A 24044-nucleotide genomic window follows, 5' to 3' on the forward strand; every position below is an offset into this window, starting at 1 on the left:
TTGCATCCAATTGGAATAAACCACCAATTAATGCCAATTAAGGGCCATATGTTAATCAGCCCCCGGTGATAATTTGGAATATTTAAGGCACGCAAGGTAAAGCAAATAATTCCTGACCTGGCTCCTAAATTGTTCCTGCTTTTCTCTAGCAACAGTAGGAAATGATCCATTGGAAAAAGGAAAATATTCCTATCGAGAATATTCCCAGCAATTATTTCCTGAGGCAAATATTTGGGGAATATTTGGATCTGAAAGTGAAATTTGAATTTATTGGCTATAAATGTCCTGAGATCTTCCAGGAGCACAAGAAGGAGAAGAAAAAATCAGGATGTGGTGCAGTTATTTAGGGATATTTCCTTTAAAAAAATTATATTTATATATTTAAATATTTATATATTTATATATTTATATATTTATATAATTATATATATTTTATATTTATGCATTTTAAATTTTTATTATATTTTAAATTTTATTTTATCTTTCCCCCAGTAATTTAATGGATTTTTAGATGGTTTAAGCAGGCAAAATAAATCCTAAACTCCCAGGGAATGTTGGTGAGTGCAGCCCAGTGAGGTTTTCAGGGATGTTCATCCTGTTTTCCTGGATTTTAACAAACCATGGGATAATTCCACCTCATGGATAAAGAACCCAGCAAATTTCTGGCTCACGAGGGGAAAAAAAGACCCCAATTTTGAGTCAATTAAAACTGGAATTCTTTACTGGATGAGGATGAGGGAAAAAGGGATGAAGGATAGGGTGGCATGGAGAGAACCCATCCAGGGTGGGATTTTTTGGGATAAAGGAGGGAAAATCTCCCAGAGGTGCCACCCTGGGATGGCACCACTGCTCATTTCCCTGGGAATGGCTCTAAAAATCTCCACAGATCCTCCTGGAGGCAATTCCAGAGATTCCAGAGGCTGCCAAGACCTGGCTGAGGTTTGGGATGGATCCCATCTGCTGGGAAATTGCCCGGGGTAATGAGATTTCATGAATTCCATAATTCCTCTGCGATTTTGGCAGTTTCCTGTTCCAGGAATGAGGCACTTCCAAGAAAAATTGGGAGGCTGCTGCTTCCTCGAGGAATGATTTGTTTATGGCAGGAAAAAAGAAAAACTAAAAAAAAAAAAAAAAAAAAAAAAAAAAAAGGAAAAGAGGGAAGGGGGAAAAAAGGAGGGAAGAGAAAAGGAAGACAAAAAAAAATTCCTGCAAAAAAGAAAAGGGAAAAATAGAACAAAAAGAGAGGATTTCAGGGAGGAAAATGAAGCAATTGTGGGTTTATCCATATGGAGATGAGGGGGATTTATCCAAATGAACTCTGGAAAGGAATAAGCGGAAATTCAGGGATGGAGGAGCAGGAATTTTTTGGGATGGTCCATAACCCCGAAGCAGTGGCTCATCTAGGGGTGAGTATCCAGCCCTGCTCTGGACACGTGGATTTGGGCTCACCCTGCTCTTCCCAGTGGTTCCTTTGCTTCCAATTAACTCCTGCCAGGAATTGCTCCTCAGGGATGGAGCTCCTGGGCTGTTCCAGGTGGAAATTTGTGATTCCTGCTGCTGGGAAAACTGTCAGGAAAACTGTCAGGAAAATCAGCTTCATCCCTCCTTGGCATCTCTGGGGTGTGGGAGCTGCTCCTTCCCTGCCTTTGGAATCTGCTGTTCCCTTCTCATGAGGATAAATGGGATTTTACTCCAAATGAAAGTGAGGAAAACATCCTTGGGATGCAGATCCCGTCCTGCTGAGGGAGTTTGGAGTGTCCTAAGAAATTTGTGGGAGTTGTTCTGTGTTTATAAAGCTCCTGAGAGAATGGGGATCATCAGGAGCTGCTGGAGCAAATCCAGAGGAATCCATGGAGCTGCTGCAGGGCTGGAGCCAGGCTGGGAGAGCTGGGAATGTTCCCCTGGAGCAGGGAAGGCTCCAGGGAGAGCTCCCAGCACATGGCAGGGCCTGCAGGGGCTCCAGCAGAGCTGCAGAGGGACTGGGGACAAGGCCTGCAGGGACAGCACCCAGGGAATGGCTCCCACTGCCAGAGGGCAGCCATGGGTGGCATCTTGGCCATGAGGAATTCCTGCCTGGGCTGGCATTGCCAGAGCAGCTGGGGCTGCCCCTGATCCCTGCAGTGCCCAAGGCCAGGCTGGAGCAGCCTGGGATGGTGGCATTGGAATGGGATGGGCTTGAAGGGCCCTTCCCACCCAAACCATTCTGGGATTTGGGACACTCAGAATCCATCCCCAGGGATTTTTATGGAAGTTGGGGATGGAGAAGGGAAGGGAGACCCTTCCTGGAGTGCTGAGGTTCCCAGTGAAGCCCCCAGATCCCAAAATCCCTTCCTAGAGAGGAGTCGGGGTGGGGATGGATCCAATGGCAGGCTGGGAGAGCTGGGAATGGAGGGAATTCCCTGGAGAGGGAGCCTGGGGTGGGATTTTGGGAAGGGATTCCCAGAGCAGCTGGGGCTGCCCCTGATCCCTGCAATGGCCAAGGTTGGACACTGGGGCTGGAGCAGCCTGGGACAGGGGGAGGTGTCCCTGCCATGGCAGAGGGATGGAATGGGATGATCCCTAAATCCCATCCCACCCAAACCATCCCAGACCGATGGATTTGGGCTCCATCCCCTGTACTCCTGCAGCCTGACCATTCCCAGCAGAGGGAATTGCTGCACCCAGGAGGGAAAGCAGAGCCCGGGGTGCTCCTGGCACATCCCGGCGCCTCCAGAGCCGCCGTTCCCACTCCAGGATTTTCTGTGGGAGCCGGGAGCCCTCTCGTGGCTGCTGAGCCGTCGGGATCCCAGCTCCGTGGTTATCCCTGGAATTCATTTCCCGAGCCAGGGCTGGGATAAAGGGACGGGAGCAGAAGGAAGGGCTGGATAAACAAGAGCGGGATTTCCTGGGGCTCGGTCTCCCCACTTCCAGTCACTCCCGTCTTGCCAAATAAAAATAAAAATAAAAATAAAAATAAAAATAAAAATAAAAATAAAAATAAAAATAAAAATGTAAAAATAAAAGTAAAAAACAAATTTTAAAAAATTAAAAATAAAAAAATTTATAAAAATAAAAATAAAAATAAAAGTAAAAATAAAAGTAAAATAAAAGTAAAAATAAAAGTAGAAAACAAATTTTAAAAAATTAAAAATAAAAAAATTAAAAAAATAAAATTAAAAATAAAAATAAAAATAAAAGTAATAATGAAAATAAAAATAAAAATAAAATAAAAGTAAAAATCAAAGTAGAAAACAAATTTGAAAAAATTAAAAATAAAAAAAAATTATAAAAATAAAAAAAAAATAAAAAATAAAAATAAAAGTAATAATGAAAATAAAAGTAAAAATAAAAGTGAAATAAAAGTAAAAATAAAAGTAGAAAACAAATTTGAAAAAATTAAAAATAAAAAAAATTATAAAAATAAAATAAAAATAAAAAATAAAAATAAAAGTAATAATAAAAATAAAAATAAAAGTAAAATAAAAGTAAAAATAAAAGTAGAAAGCAAATTTGAAGAAATTAAAAATAAAAAAAATTATAAAAATAAAATAAAATAAAAATAAAAATAAAAATAATAATAAAAATAAAAATAAAAGTAATAATAAAAATAAAAATAAAAGTAATAATAAAAATAAAAATAAAAATAAAAGTAAAATAAAAGTAAAAATAAAAGTAGAAAACAAATTTGAAAAAATTAAAAATAAAAAAATTATAAAAATAAAATAAAAATAAAATAAAAATAAAAATAAAAATAAAAATAAAGTAAAAATAAAAATAAAAACATCCTTGCTGATGCTGTTCCTGCAGCTCCAAGGAAACATCCCAGGGATTTTTCCCTTTGTCTTTTAAAGCTGGTGCTGTCCTGCCTCTGGGCATTTCCAAGAATTCCATGGGGATACAACAATGTCCAAACTGGAGAGTGCTGGGTTTGGAGAAGAATTTGGGAAGGGAATCTCTGCCCAGGAGGGCAGGAAAGCAGAGGGATATGGGATTTTAGGGATCAGAGAAAATCCCCAAATTCCTGCCTGGACCCTAAAATCCTCCTCTTTAAATGACTCAGATGCTCCAGAGGACAGCAGGAATATCCTGGAATATCTGTGGGATATTCTGAATATCCATGAATTTCCATACCCATGGAAAGTGGGAAGGAAAAGGAAATGTCCTGTAGGAGTCAAATTTTCAATTCCCTGTTTGGAGTCTGCATTATCCCTGTTTTAAAAGTCTTGGGAATCATCAACTCTTCGGCCAACCAAGCTGGAATAACACAAGGGTGGGATCAGATAAAATGGGATTATCCTGGTTTATCCCCCCAAATTGTGGAATTAATCAACAAAACATTTCCCAAGGGATTTTTGTCACTGCCAAAGGGATTTTTTTCCTGCCCATTCCAGGAGCTCTGGTGCTCTCCAGGGATATGGAGAACCCTCCCCAGGATTAAGATTTGCATCCCAGTCCTTCTGAAATCCTTGGGATATCGTACCTGGCTGGTGTCCTGCTGGGCTTGTCCTTCCAGCCTCTCCTCCAGGGGCTGCAGGATTTCCTGGGAATGGTTTTCCTGCAGATCTCCTGGAGGTGGTGGGGTCACAGCCAAGCTCTGCAGAGAGGGATGGATAAACGCCAACAAAATTCCATTAATTACTGGAAAAACTGGAAAAAATTGACAGCAGGACCCTTTCCCAAGCCCTGACACTGATCCATGCAGAAATCCTTTCTTTAATTTAATTTTCCATTGCAATAAAACAGGGGCAAAGCTGAGAATTCCAGTGATCTGTCCAGTCAAGCTCTATTCCCAGAGCTCTGGAATTCTGAGCTTTTAACTCCTTTGCATGAATCCAATCAGCACCAATGGGAAAGGAAGGATTCCCTGAGGGATTTAGGGAAGCTCTGATGGTCCCAAATCCCTTTTTTCTGGTTTGGGTTGGGCTCCCAAAGCTCAACAGAGGCAGTTTTGGGGTCTCTGCATCCCAAATCCCAACTTTTGCTGGCTCCAGGGTTGTGTCTGTTGGTGCAAACCTCCCCTCTCAAGCCCCTAAAGTGTCCTAATCCAGCTTGGAAAAATCTGGGAAGAGCCTGACGACACGGAAGGAGCCTGGGGCTGAGAGGGAATGTCCTGTCCCACCTTGTCCAGGTCTCTGAGGAACTGGATCATCCTGATCCAGCCACAGAGGGAGATAAAACCCCAGGAGATGCCTCCCACAGGAAGCCCAGCATGGAGAGAAACCTTAGAATTGTGGATAAATTCCTGATTCCCATAAATAGGAGCTGTTAATCAGGATGCAAATGAGGCCGTTCCCTCTCCTCCTGTCCCTGTTCCCTGGCTGTGCCCTCCTGGCAGGGACTTGTGCAGAGCCACAAGGGCCCCTGAGCCTCCTTTGCTCCAGGCTCAGCCCCTGCCCAGCTCCCTCAGCCCCTCCTGGTTCTCCAGACCCTTCCCAGCTCCCTCAGCCCCTCCTGGTTCTCCAGGCCCTTCCCAGCTCCCTCGGCCCCTCCTGGTTCTCCAGGCCCTTCCCAGCTCCCTCAGCCCCTCCTGGTTCTCCAGGCCCTTCCCAGCTCCGTTCCCTTCCCTGAACACTCTCCATGTCCTTCCTGATTGGAAGAGCCCAGACCCGGACACATAAAAACCCCAATTTCGTCTTTCCTGCTGTTTGTTTTCACCTCAGGGATTCCTCCAGACTGTGGCACCTCCGGGGCCTCCAGCTCCAGGCTCTGTCCTTCTCCTGCCACCTCGGTCCAGGCCGGGACACGGTGGGAAGTGTGGGACACCAGCGGATCCTGCCACCCAAAACCAGGGATTGGTGTGACAGTGACAGCCCTGGATCCTGCCACCCAAAACAAGGGGTTGGTGTGACAGTGACAGCCCTGGATCCTGCCACCCAAAACCAGGGATTGGTGTGACAGTGACAGCCCCGGATCCTGCCACCCAAAACCAGGGATTGGTGTGACAGTGACAGTTCTGGATCCTGCCACCCAAAACAAGGGATTGGTGTGACAGTGACAGCCCCAGATCCTGCCACACCACAACAAACAAGGGATTGGTGTGACAGTGACAGACCCGGATCCTGCCACACCAAAACAAGGGATTGGTGTGACAGTGACAGCCCCAGATCCTGCCACACCAGAACAAACAAGGGATTGGTGTGACAGTGACAGACCCGGATCCTGCCACACCAAAACAAGGGATTGGTGTGACAGTGACAGACCCGGATCCTGCCACCCAAAACCAGGGATTGGTGTGACAGTGACAGCCCTGGATCCTGCCACCCAAAACCAGGGATTGGTGTGACAGTGACAGCCCTGGATCCTGCCACCCCAGAACAAACAAGGGATTGGTGTGACAGTGACAGCCCTGGATCCTGCCACCCAAAACCAGGGATTGGTGTGACAGTGACAGCCCTGGATCCTGCCACCCCAGAACAAACAAGGGATTGGTGTGACAGTGACAGCCCTGAATCCTGCCACCCCAAAACCAGGGATTGGTGTGACAGTGACAGCCCTGAGCTCCCAGGAGCCACCCCACAACAAGGGATTGGTGTGACAGTGACAGCTCTGGATCCTGCCACCCCAAAACCAGAGATTGGTGTGACAGTGACAGTCCCGAGCTCCCAGACCTACGAGGAACTGGGTCCTGGTGGCTTCATCCCAACCTTTCCCAGCCTTCCAGCATGCTCCGTCCCACTTGGTGACATTTCTGGGCCAGGATGGGGCGAGTGGGCTGCAATTCCTTGCTGGCCACATCCAAACTTCCCTTCCAAGGAATCTTCTTCCCTCCCTGGGATCCTTTTTACTGTCAAGACCCCACTCATGGCCCCTTTTGGTGCTTCCAACCCCACACCCACCACTCCAAAAGCTCCCAGAGGGCACAAGGACACTTTGGTGGCTCTGGGAATGGCTCCTATGGACAACAAATGATTGAATGGGAATGATTGAATTCCCTACAAGACATTGGGAATGATTCCTTCATTCCCATTAGGAAAATTAGTGTTTTGTATCCCTTTATCCCAAAGTTCCCAGATCCCAGGGTCAGCCACAGCCTCTGCCAAGCCACCGTGACCTGCTTGAGGACAGAGGTGACCCTGACGGCTTTGGTGGCTTTGGGAATGGCTCCTATGGACAACAAAGACTGATTCTCTCATTAAAAAATGAGTGTTTTGTATCCCTTTATCCCAAAGATCCAGATCCCAGAGTCAGCCACAGCCTCTGCCAAGCCACCATGACCTGCTCGAGGACAGAGGTGACCCTGATGGCTTTGGTAGCTTTGGGAATGGCTCTGATGGACAACAGTGACTGATTCCCTCATGCCCATTAAAAAATGAGTGTTTTGTATCCCTTTATCCCAAAGATCTCAGATCCCGGTGCCAGCCACAGCCTCTCCCAGGCCACCATGATGACAGAGGTGACCCCGATGGCTTTGGTGGCTCGTTCCCACCTCCCTCATTCCCTGGAGGGCTGCCACCCCTGGCAGCTGAGGTGACTCACGGTGACAGGCACGGCTGCCTGGTTTTCCATGGAAGTTCTGCTCGTCCTGGAGCCATCCCGGTGCCACAGGAGCCCGTCCAGCCCGAGCCGCAGGATCGCCTCCGAGAGCTCCCTCAGCAGCGCCAGCTGGGGTTGGGGAGTGATTTCAGGGTTTACCTCAGAACTTTGGATCCCTCCCCTGACAATGCCCTCCCAGGTGTGTCAGGCACCTCTCCTTTCCCCTCCCAGCACTGTCTGTCAGTCCTGGAATTCCAGAAGGGTGTCCAGTGATTGGCAGATCCAAAGGATGCCCTCTACCCCTGGGGGGCATTGGGCCATCCAGGTGTCCTTTGCTGGAATGGAATTCCCAGAGAAGCTGTGGCTGCCCCATCCCTGGAAGCGTCCAAGGTCAGGTTGGATGGGGTTTGGAGCACCCTGGGATAGTGGAAGGTGTTGAGGTTGGAATTAGAGGAGCTTTAAGGTCCATGTGTCACTGTCACAGGGGCCTCAAAGCCACCACCCACTCCATGAAATGGCAGCAAAAATCTGTCCCAGAAATATCTAAATACAACCTGGAAAAGGAAATGGAATGAACCTTCCTGGGATGGCTGGGGGAGCAAACGCCACCTCCAGGATTCCCAGAGGGAAGAGACGGAAAAGCCAAATTACAACCCCTGGTCAGGAAGGAGGACAAAGGATCTCCTACCTTGATCCCGTATGCTTCAAAAAGCCTCTCCAGGTCCTGCAAGGGGAAAGAAAAGCCCAATTTCTCCCCCTCTGCTCTCCAGGAGGTTTCTCCTGGAAGTGGCTGATGGCCAAGTGGACACACATTAGGTCCCCTCTGCCATCCCAACCCAGACAGAGCGGGAGGTGATTCCAACATTGATACGGTCATTAATTTTGATTTATTTACCTTCATTTCCACTCCTCTTCCTGGTGGGCCAGGTTCTCCCTTGGAATAAATGAGATCAGCTCATTAATTCCATCATTTCCATAAGGAACAAAAGTGCAAGGGGGGTAATCCCATATCTGGTCCTTTATCTGACACCAGTCCACTCCATAATCCCAGATAAATCCCATTTAGGTGTTTGAATCCCACCCCATCATCCCATTCCTCCTCCACTGGACACAGGCACAGATGGATTTTGTAGGGACAGCCTGGCCCTTGAGCAGCATCCAAGTGAGGTTTGGGCCAGAGCTTTGCTCCATCCCCTTCTCCACCTCTTGGCCATAGGGAAAGAAAAGATTGTTGAGGTCCCTTGGTGCCACCAGCTCACTCCATAATCTCGGATAAATCCCATTTAGGGGTTTGAATCCCACCCCACTCCTTCCCTTCTCCACTGGACACAGGCACAGATAGATGGAATTTTTTTGGAAAAGCCTGGCCCATGAGCAGCATCCAACCGTCCTCCTTTCCAAGTGAGGTTTGGGCCAGAGCTTTGCTCCATCCCCTTCTCCACCTCTTGGCCACAAACGTGTGGGAAAGGAAAGATTGTGGAGGTCCCTTGGTGCCACCAGTGCAGAGGACACTGAGGAGGACGATGGCCAAGGTGTCCTCGTGGCTGGTGGTCCCTTCTGGCGGTGGCCCCACACGTGGCTGGGCCCAACATCTCCAGCAGGACGGGCTCCCACAGAAGGTCACGGCGATGGAATTCCATCTCCAGGCCAGAGATCTTGGATCGTGCAGGGATGAAATCGTGGAGGAGCTGCAGGGTTGGGGAAGGTCCAGCCTGGAGGCTCCTGGGGTGAGGAACATCAGCTGAGGTGGGGCTGACCTGCCTCTCTGAGGGGCTTCATTTCACTGAAATCCGGGTTCTGCATCGACAGATTCCGGTGGAATGAAGGGCACCAGGAAGGCCCTGAGGGCATCTCCAGCCAAGGGACAACTTGGAATGCCTCTTCCCTGGACAAACTTCTGCTTTTCCAAAGGTTTGGATCTTGTGGCAACCAGGAAATCTCCCTGTTCCCACTGGTGCTGCTTCCTGCAGCATTTTCCTCTCCGTTAAGGAAGGAGTTGTTCCCACTTCTAAAGATCTTGGATGTGTGGGATCCAAAGCCATTCCTCCTTCCAACCCTTTCCATGTGCTCTTCAACTTGCACGAGGAGGGAAGGAAGGAACAATCTGTGAACATTCCAGAAATTTATCCTGTTTGGCTCCCGAAGAACATTCTTCTTCCCAAAGAAGCTCTGTGGAGATGTGGGACCACCACGGCCCTGGCACGACCATGAGTTCCTTAGCCCGTCCCAGGAGCTCTGCTTTGAAATCCCAAACTTTTGGGGGTTCAGAGGAGACCTGAGCTGGGTTTTTCTCCCCTCTGACCTGCCCGAGGTGGTGGCACCACCACAGAAACGTGGACTCAGCACCTACCTTTGGGCCTGGGGGGCCTCTTTCACCTCTCAGGCCGTCCTTCCCTGGATCTCCCTGAAAACAGCAGGAATGCGTTAGTTCCCCTCTAAAATTCCCATTTCCGGGGTGCTGGTCCCAAACTAACGCCACCTTTTCCAGAGGGACCAACCAACCCCTTCTTGTGTCTTGCTGCTCCTATTTTTAGGTTAAATTTAGGGTAATTCCCGGAAAACCAGTAGGAATGTGTTAGTCCCTCTCTAAAATTCCCATTTCCTGAGTGCTGATCCCAAACTAACACCACCTTTTCCAGAGGGACCAACCAACCCCTTCTTGTGTCTCCCTAATTCCCATTTGTTGGGTTAAATTTGGAACAATTCCCTGAAAACCAGCAGGAATGAATTAATACTCCTTTATAATTCCCATTTCCTGGGTGCTGGTCCCAAACTAACACCTCCTTCTCCAGGGGGACCAACCAACCCCTTCTTGTGTCTCCCTAATTCCCGTTTTTGGGTTAGATTTGGAGCAAATCCCTGAAAACCAGCAGGAACATGTTAGTTTCCCTCTAAAATTCCCATTTCCTGGGTGCTGGTCCCAAACTAACACCTCCTTCTCCAGGGGGACCAACCAAGCCCTTCTCGTACCTCCCTAATTCCCAATTTTGGGTTAAATTTGGAGCAATTCCCTGAAAACCAGCAGGAATGCGTTAGTTTCCCTCTAAAATTCCCATTTCCTGGGTGCTGGTCCCAAACTAACACCTCCTTCTCCAGGGGGACCAACCAAGCCCTTCTTGTGTCTCCCTAATTCCCAATTTTACGCTAAATTTGGAGCAATTCTGCTCCTCACTCAAAGCTTGACCTCCAGAAGGGCTCATGTTCCTGCAGTTTTCCTGCTTTTCCTGGTTTTTCCTTTGCTATCCCACCTGGAATAATGGAATAACCTCTCGTGCAATTCAAATTTTGCTTTTATTTCCCTGCCGCCACATCCTGGCTAAAAAGCAACACCATTTCTTTGGGAAAGCCTGGGGTTTGATCTGTTTGGGATCCATGGGGATATTTCCTGCAGCTTTTCTCCCAATCCCATTTTTCCTGTGACTCAGGACACGATTCCTGCAGGCAAATCAGGAATTTGGAAAGGAATGGCTGCAAAGGATCCATCCAAAAACAACCTTTGGACCTCTGGGAATGAGTTTTTCCTCCCAGCGCAGAAAAACTTCTTAATTACTTGAGAATGATGTTGTGGCTGTTCTGCCTCGTGTTCTTCCCTGTCCCCACAAAATAAACAGCAGGAATAGATAAAATTAAAAATAAATAAATAAAAAAATTAAATAATAATTAAATACAATAAGCAAAATAATTTGATAAAATAAATTAAATAATTAAATTAAATAATTTAATTGCAAATTTAAACTCTCAATTCTTGAAATGGCCACAGGGAAAATGGTGGGAGAAAGGGAGAAGCTGCAATATTTTTGGGAATCTCCAAAATAGGATTTAGGTAAAGTCGTGAGAAACTTGGTAATATTTTCCCTGATTTTTTTTTTCCCACAGGGATGAAAAAAGGGTGGAGTGAATCCATCTCTGCTGGATCAATCCACGTTGGATCCATCCAACACCAATCCGAATAAATAAATATTATTTATTTAGGATGCTGGGAATAAATAAAAGCTCCCCCAAAATCCACCCTCTCCCAGCTGCTCTTTCAGGGATTCCTTACATCCTTTCCAGGTTCTCCCGGATCTCCCTTCATTCCTTGCTCTCCAGCTCGTCCTGGGAGTCCAGGAGGACCCTGCAAGAAGAAATTGAGAGAAAAAAGTCCCACACAGAGCCCGAGCAGCAGCTCAGAAAAGGAAAATATCAAGGAAAATATTATTTTTTCCCCCACAGGAAAGGAATATTTGGAAGGGCATATTTCCAAGTGAAGGCTCCCATTGGGATGGAGAAGGGAAACAGAGCAGCCCCACCACTCACAAGGGGAGGAAAAAATAATATGATATGATATGATATGATATGATATGATATGATATGATATGATATGATATAATATAATATAATATAATACAATATAAATACAGGAATTATTACCCTGATTCCTCTCACTCCTGGCTCTCCAGGGACTCCAGCTTCTCCCTAAAAGAGAGGAGCAGCTTTCCAAATGTTTTCCCATCAAGTGACAGGGATTTTATTGCACTTAGACCTGGGGGAAATGGTTTAAAGGGAGAGAACCGAGTCCATCAAACATTCCAGGGGCTCCAATGGAGGTTAAATCTCTTTAGCCCTGCTTAATGCTTGGAAAACTGGGATAGAGGCAGGTTTTGGGATGTCTGGGATGTCCTTAATTAGGGATGGTGTTTTACAGCATTCCCATAAATGAGGAAAAAGGGGCACAAGGCGTGGGGTGACCGGAATATTTAAATTTAGGGGTAGGATGAGGTGATTGCCACCTGTCCCAGGCTGCTCCAAGCCCTGTCCAACCTTTCCTTGGACACTTCCAGGGATCAAGGGACAGCCCCAGCTGCTCTGGGCACTGATGTTGAATTATAAGGAATAAAAGTCGTCCCTTGTTTGTCATTTCAGAGCTGGGATTTATTTTGTTGGTTGGCCCCAAGGGATCAGCAGCTCCATCCCCCTGGATCCTGCCTTTACTCACATCTTTTCCTCTCAGCCCGGCCTCTCCTGGTTTTCCAGGGAATCCTGGTTCGCCTCTCTCCCCCTGAAGGAAACAAGACTTGTCACATTCCTGTCCTGCATTCCACAGCCCTCAGACACGGAGGGCAGATCCCAGCAGCACATCCATGGTCATGGAGCTGCTCCCACAATCCTGGATGGAATTTGGGTTCAGAGCATTTACCCTGTGCTAGGAAGAACTGGGATTGTAGGATTTGTATTATTAATATTTATTTTATTTTGATTTATTTACTAATATATGTTTATAGAATTTCAGTTTATTTAATCATAGCATTATTATTTTATAGGATTTTTACTATTAATATTTGTTTTATTTTGATTTATTTAATAATATATGTTTATAGAATTTCAGTTTATTTAATCATAGCATTATTATTTTATAGGATTTTTACTATTAATATTTGTTTTATTTTGATTTATTTAATAATATATGCTTATAGCATTTCAGTTTATTTAATTATAGCATTATTATTTTTGTAGGATTTTTACTATTAATATTTGTTTTATTTTGATTTATTTAATAATATATATGCTTATAGCATTTCAGTTTATTTAATTATAGCATTATTATTTTTGTAGGATTTTTACTATTAATATTTATTTTATTTTGATTTATTTAATAATATATATGCTTATAGCATTTCAGTTTATTTAATTATAGCATTATTATTTTTGTAGGATTATCAGGCTGGAAAGCATCCAGCTCTAACCTCATCTATCCAGACTCCACAATCATCCCTGGAATTCACTGAGGACAGAATCTGTTGAGGTTCTCCACCTCCTGGAGCATCTCAGATTAGCAGAGACTCGAGATGGATCCACTCTAGGACATGGGATCAGTTCCCATGCCACGTTTTAATTTTTATTCCCATCTAAATCAGCTGAGCTTTCATGGATGGGAGAGCTCTCGTGGGTCCTCATCTGCCCTGTTTGATGTTTGTCCCACAAGGCCGTGGATTGATCCCATTTCCTTAAGAGCTGGATTGGATGATCCTCATGGGTTTCTCCCAACTCAGAATATTCCATGAAATCTGGGAAATTTGTGACACCACCTCTCCAGGCCTTCTCCCAACCCAAACACCTTTCCTTGCCTCCATTTTGCAACCTCATTAACACATCTCGTTAGCGCCTCCTGGCTTGGCTGCATCCCATTTTGTTACATCCCATTTTTACATGCCCTGGAAGCTGATCTGGTCTAAACATTCCATTCACAGATCTATGGAACAATTCCCAAACCCAAACCCTCCTCCAGCCAGCTCTGGGAGATCCCTGCTTGAAGAATGCCCACGGTGAGACACTCACTGAACAAATTCCAGGGTGGGATTTTTCCAGAAATTTCTTGACTGGTTTTGAACTTTTTCTGGGGAAAATCCTGCAGGTGAGGATTAGCAGGAGTTTTTTAAGCCCCGATCAGAGATGTTGGAAGGAAACCTCTGAGAACACTTGGTTCCACCCCCATCCATGGGCAGTGACATCTTCCATTACCCCAGGGTGGTCCAAGCCCTGTCCAACCTGGCCTTGGACATTCCAGGGATCCAGGGGCAGCCCCAGCTGCTCTGGGAATTCTGTGCCAGGGCCTCCCCACCCTCCCAGGGAACAAATCTTTCCATGGACTCACCTTCTGACCTGGCTTCCCAGACAATCCCACATTTCCCTGCAGAAGGAATGACACAGGTAAGATAATTCCAGGTAAAGTCAGAGAAGGGGAGAACAGGGAATGTCCCACGAGAGATTGTGGGACACTGTGCCAAGTGCAGCCTGTCCACAGGTGTCTCCTGTCTCCCCCACTTTGAAACCATCAATGTTTTGAGCTTCCCACCTCTCTTACAAAGATACTCATCCATAATATTGGGATGTAGCCATGATATTTTCTGATAAATCCCTTTGCCAGGATTTTTCTCCTGAGAAGCTGAGAGGCCTCAGGAACAAAATGTGAACAATGATTATCTGCTGCTGTGGAATGGAACAGTGCATCTGGGATTGGTCTCATGTGGTTGTTTCTAATTAATGGCCAATCACAGTCCAGCAGTATTGGACTCTCTGGTCAGTCACAAGATTTTATTATCATTCCATATTCCTTTCTATTCCTTGCCAGCCTTCTGATGAAATCCTTTCTTCTGTTCTTTTAGTATAGTTTTAATATAATATATATAATAAAATAATAAATCAGCCTTCTGAAACATGGAGTCAACATTCTCATCTCTTCCCTCATCCTGGCACCCCTGTGAACACCAGCACATTGGGATTTGCCAATTTTTGCTGGATTAAAATGAACGGAATTGGAGAAGGGAACAGCAAGAATTAACCCAACCCTTCCTGGACATCGCTGGAGTCATCAGGGGAGCCACCAAGACCTTCCTAGACACAAAAGTCAGGAAGATGAAGATCAAGGTGACTTTCAGGACGGGAAAATAACTGGAAATGGGATTTCCTTGGATTCTGCCTACAGAGCCACCAGTTGAGCACTGACCATCCGTGTTTTCCTCCAGCCATGAGGAATTCTCCACATTTTGGGGGATCCCACCTTTGCGCCTGACCCCGTCACCCCAGGCCTCCCCAGGGTCACCAGCGTGGTTCCTTGTCACCTCCCCAGTGTTCATCTCCTCAGGGCCAACAAATCCATGGAGGTGATGGAGAGGTTTTGTCCCTAAACCTTCTGGCTTGTCCCCTGGGCCCTTCTTCCCATTGCACACCCACCCCACTGTCCCACTCACCCGGTCACCGATGTCTCCCTTCAGCCCAGGCTGGCCAGGAATTCCAAACCCTGGACTTCCCTGAAAAAACAAATGGATTCAGGGTCTTGCCAAGGCAGCTTTTCCAAGCTCAGGAGAAACCTCCCCAGAGCAGGAAAAACCAGAGCAGATCCAAGATATTTCCATCCCCACGGATAACCACGGAGCAGAACATTTACTCCCTCCCTGATTTCCTTTCCAGGAGCTTTGGATTTCTACACATGGAAATCTTCCACTGGATTCCTGGATGGATGGAATTCCATCTCTCTCAGAGCTTCCTTGGTGGCCACAAACAAAATGAATCCTTTTATCCCTGAAGGAAGTGCGAGGTCATCACCTTCTCCCCTTTTTCTCCTGGGACTCCTTTGTCTCCTCGTGGTCCGGCTGGTCCAGGATCTCCCTGGGAACAAAAGACACACCTGAAACCAGGAATATCCTGCAGGAAGCCAAGCCCTGCTCCCGTGACTCCTTAGGGCTGCATTCTGCACTTTTAATGAATCCTGGAAAAAATTCCTTTGCCAAATCCACCCACCCATCCATCCATCCATCCATCCATCCATCCATCCATCCATCCATCCATCCATCCTGGATTTTTAAGGAATTTTTTCAATTTTTTCCAACCTGCCATCTGCCATCCAAAATTCATCACAGTTGTTGCCACATTACGCAGCACCATAAATGCATTTTTCTGGTTTAAAGTGAATTAAATGAACACCTGTAATTTCTCTGCACCCTGGAAAAAATTCCTTTGCCAAATCCACCCATCCATCCATCCATCCATCCTGGATTTTTAAGGAATTTTTTTCCATGGCACCTTCCTTCTGCCATCCAAAATTCATCACAGTTGTTGCTACACTACATAGCACCATAAACACATTTTTACAGGTTTAAAGTGAATTAAATAAACCCCACTAATTTGTCTGCACCCTGGAAAAAATTCCTTTGCCAAATGCACCCATCCATCCATCCATCCATCCTGGATTTTTAAGGAATTTTTTCCAACCTGCCTTCTGCCATCCAAAATTCATCACAGTTGTTGCCACATTACGCAGCACCATAAACGCATTTTTACTGGTTTAAAGTGAATAAAATGAGCATCTGTCATTTCTCTGCAGGTTGTCAGTGAAATATCACGAATAATAATAAAAATTTTCAGATATTCCAGGCCACATTCCATCACAAGGCCACAGCAAGATTCCCAGGACACCACTTAAGCTCAGCCTAAAAGAAAAGAGGGATTTTTGCCAGCTGAGGTTAAGCAGTCTGGGCAACAGGACCAATGAAAGGAGGGGATTCCAACATCAAATCCCAGCAAAAAAGTCAAAATTTCTTGTGCCTATGGAATGAGGGAAGTCTGAAGCACTGTAGGGAATTTCCATGGAAAAACCACAGGGAATCAGTCCTGCAGAAAATCCTTCTCACAGAGAAAAGGTTCTTGGCAGGATGGCAATGACAGAGCAAGACTGAAAAACAAAAAGTTAAAAAATTCTATTTAAAATATTCCAGGTCATGTTTCACTCAAAGCCACTGAGAAAGGGATTGGAATTCTCTAAAGCAGCTGGAAAATATTGAAAATTCAGCCAGGGAACAGCTGGAAGTGTCTTCTGGGATTAGGCTGGATCTGCACATGAGCGATGTCTCCCCTCTGAAATCCCAAATTTTCCCCTGGACCTAGGCTAGAATGGGAATACCAGGTACAAAATGTGAATAAAAGCAAGGGAAATATCCCCAGGACAAGATTTTCCAAGCTCTCGTCTCCTGTCAATCACAAGGGAGATGGAATTCAGGAAACTTGGAACAACCTCTGCTTTTCCAGGAATAGATCTTGCCTTTTCAAGCAATGCTAATTAAGTAAGTAATTAATTAAATGTCAGTCTTACCTTGACACCTTTTGTGCCTGGAGGTCCCGAAATCTGAGGAGAAGAAGAAATCACAGAAATGTTAAACTCTGTTTAAAAAATTTAATTTACTTAATTTAAATAAAAAAAAAAAAAAAATTAAAATTTTAAAAATTGCCTTTTCATGGTACCTTTTCCAAAGCACGCAAGGAATGTTATGGGATAAAAATTGTCATGGGATAAGAATTATTATGGGATAAGACATTTTGTGGGACACAGAGGCAGCCACCACGGAGGTTTCTCCTGGAAGCTGGAATTTGGGGGGACACGGAGAGCTGTGGGTGTCCAGCAGGGCTCATCCCTGTGGATGGGGAGCCTGGAGCACACGGATTCAATGCTGGGAATTTTCATCCTCATCTTTCCTGGAGAGCAGTGGAGCTCCATTGAGGGGACAATGGGAATATTGGGAATATGGGAAGTGGAGCAAAGGGAGAAGAGGGCAAATTTGGCAGGAGGATCAGGGAAAAGGTCTGGGTGTTCTTCCCACGGTCCTGTGGGACACAGCTCTTGGAATGCTGGAATTTTGGGGTTGAAGCTGCACAGCTGAAGGACAAGAAGGGCTCTCGACCACTCCAAGTTACCTCCAAGGCTGGAGCACCTGGAAATCCTGGATTTCCCTGCAAGGCAAGAGGAAGGAATGGCGGCCAATGGAATGAGAAATGTGAGGCAGGGAAAACTTTTTGCTCATCCCTTTCCCACCATTTATTCCTTGAAAGTGCCCAAAAGTCATCCCAGAAGCACAAGGGCCAAGGAGAGAGGAGAACTGAGCTGAAGGATATCCCTGCTGGATCCCACAGGGAACAAGCTGGGAAAAACAGGATGAAAAATCAGGAAAATTGCACCTGAGCTGGTCAAATGTTCCCTCACTGTTCCACTCACTTGGTCTCCCTTCTGCCCTGGAGGTCCCGGAATTCCCTGGAAGAAATCAGAAGGGAATTTCCACCGGAATGGAATCAGATCCAGCATTTTTGGCTCCTGCTGCCATCCAGAGGGAGGGAGGGAAGGATGGAGCTCCTCAACCCAATTTTCCATTAATTACAGACCAGCTCTTCCAGCCTGGGACTCTGGAGTCTCCCTGGCCACAAAAGTGTGGTTTATTATTGAAAATATCCCACCTTGCTGCCATTCCAGGCCTCTCCTTGGCAGCAAGGAATTCCAGAGTGCAGGGAGTGGAAAATTATTCCCCCTTTTTTTTGCTTTTGAGCCTGGAAGGCTCCAGGTCAGGCTGGTTTGAAGGTCTGTCCCTGCTCAGTCCAGAGGGTTTGGACCAGGCTTTGGAAGGTCACCTCCAACCCAAACCATTCCATGATCCAATGACTCCCACAGGAATTATGATGATGATTAATTATGATGCGGTTAGGGGCAGAAAATTTCCTTGGAACCTGAATTCCAGGTTCAGGATTTCAGCACCCACCTTTGGTCCTGGGGCTCCTGGAGGTCCCATCATTCCCTGAAAGCAACCGAGGAAACAGTGAAAACTCAGATTTTAAACCCCAAATTCCTCAATTTTCTCACCCTTTCCACATGGAACTCTGATTTTAAACCCCAAATTCCTCAATTTTCTCACCCTTTCCATGTGGAACCACGGGATTCCAAGGAAAACCTAAAAACTGGAGGAGACTTTGGAGCCACTGAAGTCTCTGAGAGGATTTTAATGCAAACCTCACTGCAGGGTTCCCAACCCACCTGCTCTCCTTCTTCCCCCTTCGTGCCAGCAGTGCCAGGGATGCCAATTCCTGCCATTCCCTGCAAGGAAAGTACAGAATCCTCAGGAATGCTGACCCCAGAGCACCCATCCTTCCCAGATTTCTGCTCCACAGTCTTTCTCAGCAAAACAGGAGGGGAGAAATTCCCTCTGGGAAGTGTTTGGCTCTGAGCAGAGCAAATTCCAGGAATGTTGGGACATCCCAAAATGCATTCCCACAGGTCTACCCTGCTATTCCTGTCATTTTCCCCCTGGGCTGAGGGATTCAGGAAATATCCAACCTTTTCTCCCTGTGGTCCAGGCGGTCCAGGAGCCCCATGGAGCCCCACAGGGCCTGGCAAACCAGGTTTTCCCTGGAAAGGAAGGAACATCATCAAATCTTTTTATTTCCCTTCAAACTGGCAAGGGTTATTTTTAATTCTGCAGAGAAATATTTATCCTGATCTGTCCACCTGAGGAGTTGCTTTGAAAGTGAGGAATTACAGAGCTCTCTGTGCATTCCCAAATTTCCTTTTCCCTCACAAATAAGTTGTGAATCCCTGGATTTACTCAGGAAAGGGAAACAATGGGAGACAGAGGCTGGGAGCCCACGTGGGTCTGGAATGGTGAAAGCAGAGCCATGGAGAGGGCTGGTTTATGGGATATGGCTCTCCAATATGGCAAAAACAACAAAAAGTGATGCAGGAAGGATGGAAGAACAGCACAGGGGTGTTATCCTTCAGATGGAGCCATTTGTAACACAGGGAATTCCCAAACCAATCCTGGTGTCTTGGATTCCCAGCAATCCTCCACGGACTTCTCGTATCTCCCCTTCAACTCAAACTCCCCATACCCCAAACCTCCTTGTGGGGTGATTTCTGGGAAGAACCATCCCGTTCCCTGTCAGCAGCCAAGGTCTCTGCACAAATCACCAACAGGACAGGGCTGCTGGGAACGTGCCTTGAGCTGTTTGATTTTCCAGCACCAGCCTCATTCCATGGCTGTGGCAATGGGAAGATGCCCTCAGCTCACACCCCAGGCAGCAGACACAGAACTCAATGTCACAGCTCACTTTTACAGTTTTGTGACCAATCCCACACAGCAAAAGCACATTGACAGCAGTTCCATCCAACCACTGTAAGCACAGGTGCCTTTGGTTAAACAATGCTGGCTTATTTCAAACCCAATCCCTGCTTGTGAGCCTTAAACACAGAGCTCCATTATTAACTTAGAACTCCCTCATATATCACCAGATAAACTTTTCTGCAGCTTAGGGAGTTATTCTAGATAAGCATCAATACACAGACCATTGTTCTATTTGTCCTTGCTTTTCTACTTTTTAAATTTTCTGCTGACCAATCTCATGGCTGCTGCTTAGCTCTAATCACAGTTCTGCCTTTTGCAGCTTTCCCAAAACTCTCTAATTTTGTGGATTCACACATTCCCTTGTTTTGGATCTGCTGTCACTTTGGGCCATTTGTTCTTGATCCACATTTTTCCCTCCTCTGGACCTGGCCCAGTTTTTCCCTGATTTCTTGACCACTCACCGGCTCTCCCGTGTCTCCTCTGTCACCTTTGAGGCCACTCCTGCCACGAGGACCCTGCATGAAGCACAGGAAAGCCCCACTCCATGATCCCTTCATGGATCTCCATGGAATTTTGGGAAGTTTGGAAGCCAGAACTTTGGAAATAATGATGGAAAAAAGGCTTTTCATCCCCAAGTGAAAGCCGACCTCAGGTACTCACCCTGATTCCTGAATCCCCTGGTTCACCCTGAAACAGAAAGGACAAGGAGAATTCCCATGGGATGGGCATTTAGGGGCTCCTCACTAAACTTCATCCCAGAAAAAAAGAATCCGGCAGTCTGACAATCCAGGAGAACAAAATTCCCACTCCCAGCAGAAGGCAGAGCTTTAGGAGAGGCCTCCAGACACCTCGCCCTCAATATTGGGAGTTGGGTCTCCTTTTCCCGTGCTGATAACTCAGGCTTAGCTTTTATATTTTCCACATTCTGTGCTGCTTTAGTGTGTGGGTCTGGGCTTCATGTTATGGGATGGCGAGCTGTAAGGGCCTAAATGAGGGAGGTGGGACTCCAGGGGCTCTCCAAAATGCAGTTTATTGTATCCAAAATGCAGTTTATTGTATCCAAAATGCAATTTATTGCATCCAAGGTGTCACAGCAGCCCAGGGTGGGTGACAGAGCTGTGCCCACAGCTGTCAGCTCCAGCTGCAGGCAGGCCTGGAGCCCCTTTGGTTTTGGTCACAATGCATTATAGACTTTTCTTTGCTGAGCACCTTCATGCAGCAGAACCAATCTATACCTGAACTATTATCTATAGCCCATCATAACTGCTGTAATTACCATATTCATGTTACTGTTCTCCAGTCACTCAAAGTTAGTGCATTACAGTTTAAGCTAGAAGTTGTTTCTCAGTTTTCTTGCAGTGGAAAATTCTGAGCCCTTTTTTCTACTTGCACCATTTGCTGCCTTGTTTGCCTGCGCTCTCTTTGTGCTTGGTAAAAACATCTTCTTGTTTGGGGTGGGTTTATCCTTTGCTCTAAGCCATAAAACCCCTTCTAACTCACACACCCTTTGCCTCCTTGGTTATCCAGTGAGACTGGCTCAGCAATTCTTTTCTTCTATATCAGAACTTGCTTCCATCTCTATTCCTTCATCAGACTCCACGTTTAAAAATCTTTCAGCTAAGCAAACATATCTGTGAGACCTTCTTGTCAAACTTTCATCCTTCCCAACATGGAATTCTCTTCACAGAGCAGGGAGACAAAACAATTCCTGCTCCAGCTGGGCACCAAGGACAAATGCCCCAAATCTCAGCCCAGGAGCACAAACCCCGTGGGCTGGAGAGAGAAAAACAAGCAGGGTGGGACTGCCTGGGCTAAAGCTGCAATGGGACAATGAACTGCAAGGTGCAAATGGAGCAGAGCTGATCCCAGGGACAGACCCCGGCAGCGCTCGTGCATTTTGGGGCCGTTTTGGTTCATCTTGGGTGCAGCCCTGGCTGGGCTCTGCTGCTGCCCAAGGTGCAGCCATGGAGGAGACCCTGTGAATGAATCCCTGCTTTATTCTGGAACTCTGCCCAGCCTCTCTCCTAGGTCAGATTCCCAACCCATCAGTGGTACATCCCAGAATTTTGCTGCAGACTCACCTTGATGGAGATTCCTGGTGGCCCTGGAGAACCTGGTGGTCCTGGAACCCCAGGAACCCCTGGCTGCCCCTTCTGTCCCTGCAACAAGGAAAAATGGGAGAGAGAGGGATTTGGGATCTCTCCCAGCCCTTGGGAAGCTGGAGGTTCCCCACACCCGGGGTTTGATACTCACAGGGGGGCCAGGCTGCCCATTCCGGCCAGGAATCACCTCCACGCCTCCCAGGACATAGCCTGGCTCTCCCTGTGGATAAAGGCACTTTGGGACATCCAGGAGCAGATTGGGTGATTTAGGGCAAATTCCATCAACCCAAAGCACCTGGTTCCCAAAACCACATGGCCATGACTTGAGTTTTGTTTGCTGGCACGGGAAAAAAATTAATCCCAAGGAGAAAATGGAAGTTGGCTTTCAGCAGTATCCGTTCCTGATCTCCATCTGCACAGACAGCTCAGGGAGATGCAAGGAAAGAGGAGGAATGGGGACTGGGAGAAGGGCAGGAAGCTCCTCCTGGGCTCTGCCCCCAGTAAATATTGAAATATTTTAGTGTCCTAAATGGATTGTTAATAATGGAAACTTGGGTTTGTTAGTTTGTTAATAATGGTTTGTTAATAATGGAAATGGTTAATAATGGAAACTCAGAAAGGCACAATGACCCCACCTTCTTCTGCAATTAACTAATTAATTGTGCCCAGAACCTGAGATTAGGATTGAGCACTTTTCTTCATAAAGACATAAAATTCCTGAGGGAAACTGCCCAAAGATGAAGTCTGGCAGTGTAGGATTAGGTAGACACAGGTTAAAAATTTACATTTACCAAAGATCCCAGTGAAAATGCTTGGAAAAGAGAAGTCACAACAAATGAAATGAATTTTCATTTCACACATTTCATTTCGTGTCACAACAAAGAAATGAATTTTTCCCAGTGAAAGCCAGGAATGGAACTCACTCTGTCTCCTTTCGGCCCCGCGGGTCCTGGATAGCCCGGGGATCCCTGGAATTAAAAATAAATTCTGCAGTGTTAAACAGAAAACCAGCCCCAAGACCATGGGTGCTGATCCCTGGCAGTGTCCAAGGCCAGGCTGGAGAGGGCTTGGAGCACCCTGGGATAGTGGGATGTGTCCCTGCCCATGGAATGGGATGAGTTTTAAGGCCCCTTCCAACCCAAACCAACCCAACCCAGGATCCCAAATACTCACAACGTCACCTTGGCTGCCAGGGAGCCCCTGCAAAACAGGACAGGGGGATACTGGTCACTTTTCTCTGGAATGGCCCTTTGGAAAAGTTTGTTATGGAAAAGTTTGTTGGAACCAATCCATACCATGATTCCAGGGGGGCCTGGAGGACCCGGGCGGCCCGGCCTACCCGGCAGCCCAGGAATGCCGTCCTTCCCAGGGAGACCCTAAAATCATGGAAAAGAGCAGCGTGGGGGGCATGGCCTCAGACCTGCAAACCCCAACAGCTTCATGCTGACACTTGAGAGCATTCCCAAATCCCAGAGCAGGTCCCTTTTCCTGGATTTTCAAAGCCAACGTGGAGCAGGAGGAGCAAAACACCAACAGGAAAGATCTGAGGGTGATTCTTTGCTACAGCTCTTCCTTGGTCATAATTTGGTTGGATTTACTGCCAGAGGCAGAGATGGATGGAATACTGGGGAGGAATTCCTGGCTGGGAGGGTGGGGAGGCCCTGGAATGGAATTCACAGAGAAGCTGTGGCTGTCCCACCCCTGGAAGTGTCCAAGGCCAGGCTGGACAGAGCTATCTGGGATGGTGGAAGGTGTTGAGGTTGGAACTGGATGATCTTTCAAGTCCCTTCCAACCCATGACTCCATTATAATAATTTATATTAATTAATTAAATTCAATTTATATTATTAATAATTAATATTATTTATCCAAGTGGATCATGCTGTTGGGCCATTCCCTTAAGAGCTGGACTCCATGACCCAAGTGGGTCCCTTCCAACTGAGAAAATTCCGTGACTCACCCGCTCCCCTTTCTCTCCCTTCGCAGTGTGGGGGTCATAACCCCTGTGAGCTGCTGAGCCCCTGGAGATCTTCAATGGAAAAGAGAAAACAAAAAATTATCAGGGAATTAATATCCA

The 24044-nt window shown here is 46.4% G+C and overlaps 1 protein-coding gene across 1 annotated transcript in view; it reads right to left on the minus strand.

Moving 5' to 3' along the window:
- Nucleotides 1-24044, minus strand: part of LOC134416994 (collagen alpha-1(VII) chain-like) — a 97855-nt gene that overhangs the window by 40518 nt on the left and 33293 nt on the right. The window contains exons 25-49 of the mRNA XM_063153644.1: nucleotides 23928-23996; nucleotides 23263-23343; nucleotides 23141-23167; nucleotides 22891-22935; nucleotides 22119-22187; nucleotides 21947-22024; nucleotides 20526-20552; nucleotides 20327-20380; nucleotides 19082-19153; nucleotides 18782-18841; nucleotides 18510-18545; nucleotides 17975-18010; nucleotides 17078-17110; nucleotides 15535-15597; nucleotides 15180-15239; nucleotides 14084-14119; nucleotides 12428-12490; nucleotides 11863-11907; nucleotides 11495-11566; nucleotides 9803-9856; nucleotides 8348-8386; nucleotides 8141-8176; nucleotides 7456-7581; nucleotides 5635-5751; nucleotides 4460-4573 (exon numbers count right to left, since the gene is read on the minus strand). Coding sequence (XP_063009714.1) covers nucleotides 4460-4573; nucleotides 5635-5751; nucleotides 7456-7581; nucleotides 8141-8176; nucleotides 8348-8386; nucleotides 9803-9856; nucleotides 11495-11566; nucleotides 11863-11907; nucleotides 12428-12490; nucleotides 14084-14119; nucleotides 15180-15239; nucleotides 15535-15597; nucleotides 17078-17110; nucleotides 17975-18010; nucleotides 18510-18545; nucleotides 18782-18841; nucleotides 19082-19153; nucleotides 20327-20380; nucleotides 20526-20552; nucleotides 21947-22024; nucleotides 22119-22187; nucleotides 22891-22935; nucleotides 23141-23167; nucleotides 23263-23343; nucleotides 23928-23996 — 1512 coding nt within the window. The remainder of the gene's footprint in view (nucleotides 1-4459; nucleotides 4574-5634; nucleotides 5752-7455; nucleotides 7582-8140; nucleotides 8177-8347; nucleotides 8387-9802; nucleotides 9857-11494; nucleotides 11567-11862; nucleotides 11908-12427; nucleotides 12491-14083; nucleotides 14120-15179; nucleotides 15240-15534; nucleotides 15598-17077; nucleotides 17111-17974; nucleotides 18011-18509; nucleotides 18546-18781; nucleotides 18842-19081; nucleotides 19154-20326; nucleotides 20381-20525; nucleotides 20553-21946; nucleotides 22025-22118; nucleotides 22188-22890; nucleotides 22936-23140; nucleotides 23168-23262; nucleotides 23344-23927; nucleotides 23997-24044) is intronic.

This window comes from Melospiza melodia, chromosome 4 (assembly GCF_035770615.1).
Source record: "Melospiza melodia melodia isolate bMelMel2 chromosome 4, bMelMel2.pri, whole genome shotgun sequence".
NCBI classification, from domain to species: domain Eukaryota; kingdom Metazoa; phylum Chordata; class Aves; order Passeriformes; family Passerellidae; genus Melospiza; species Melospiza melodia.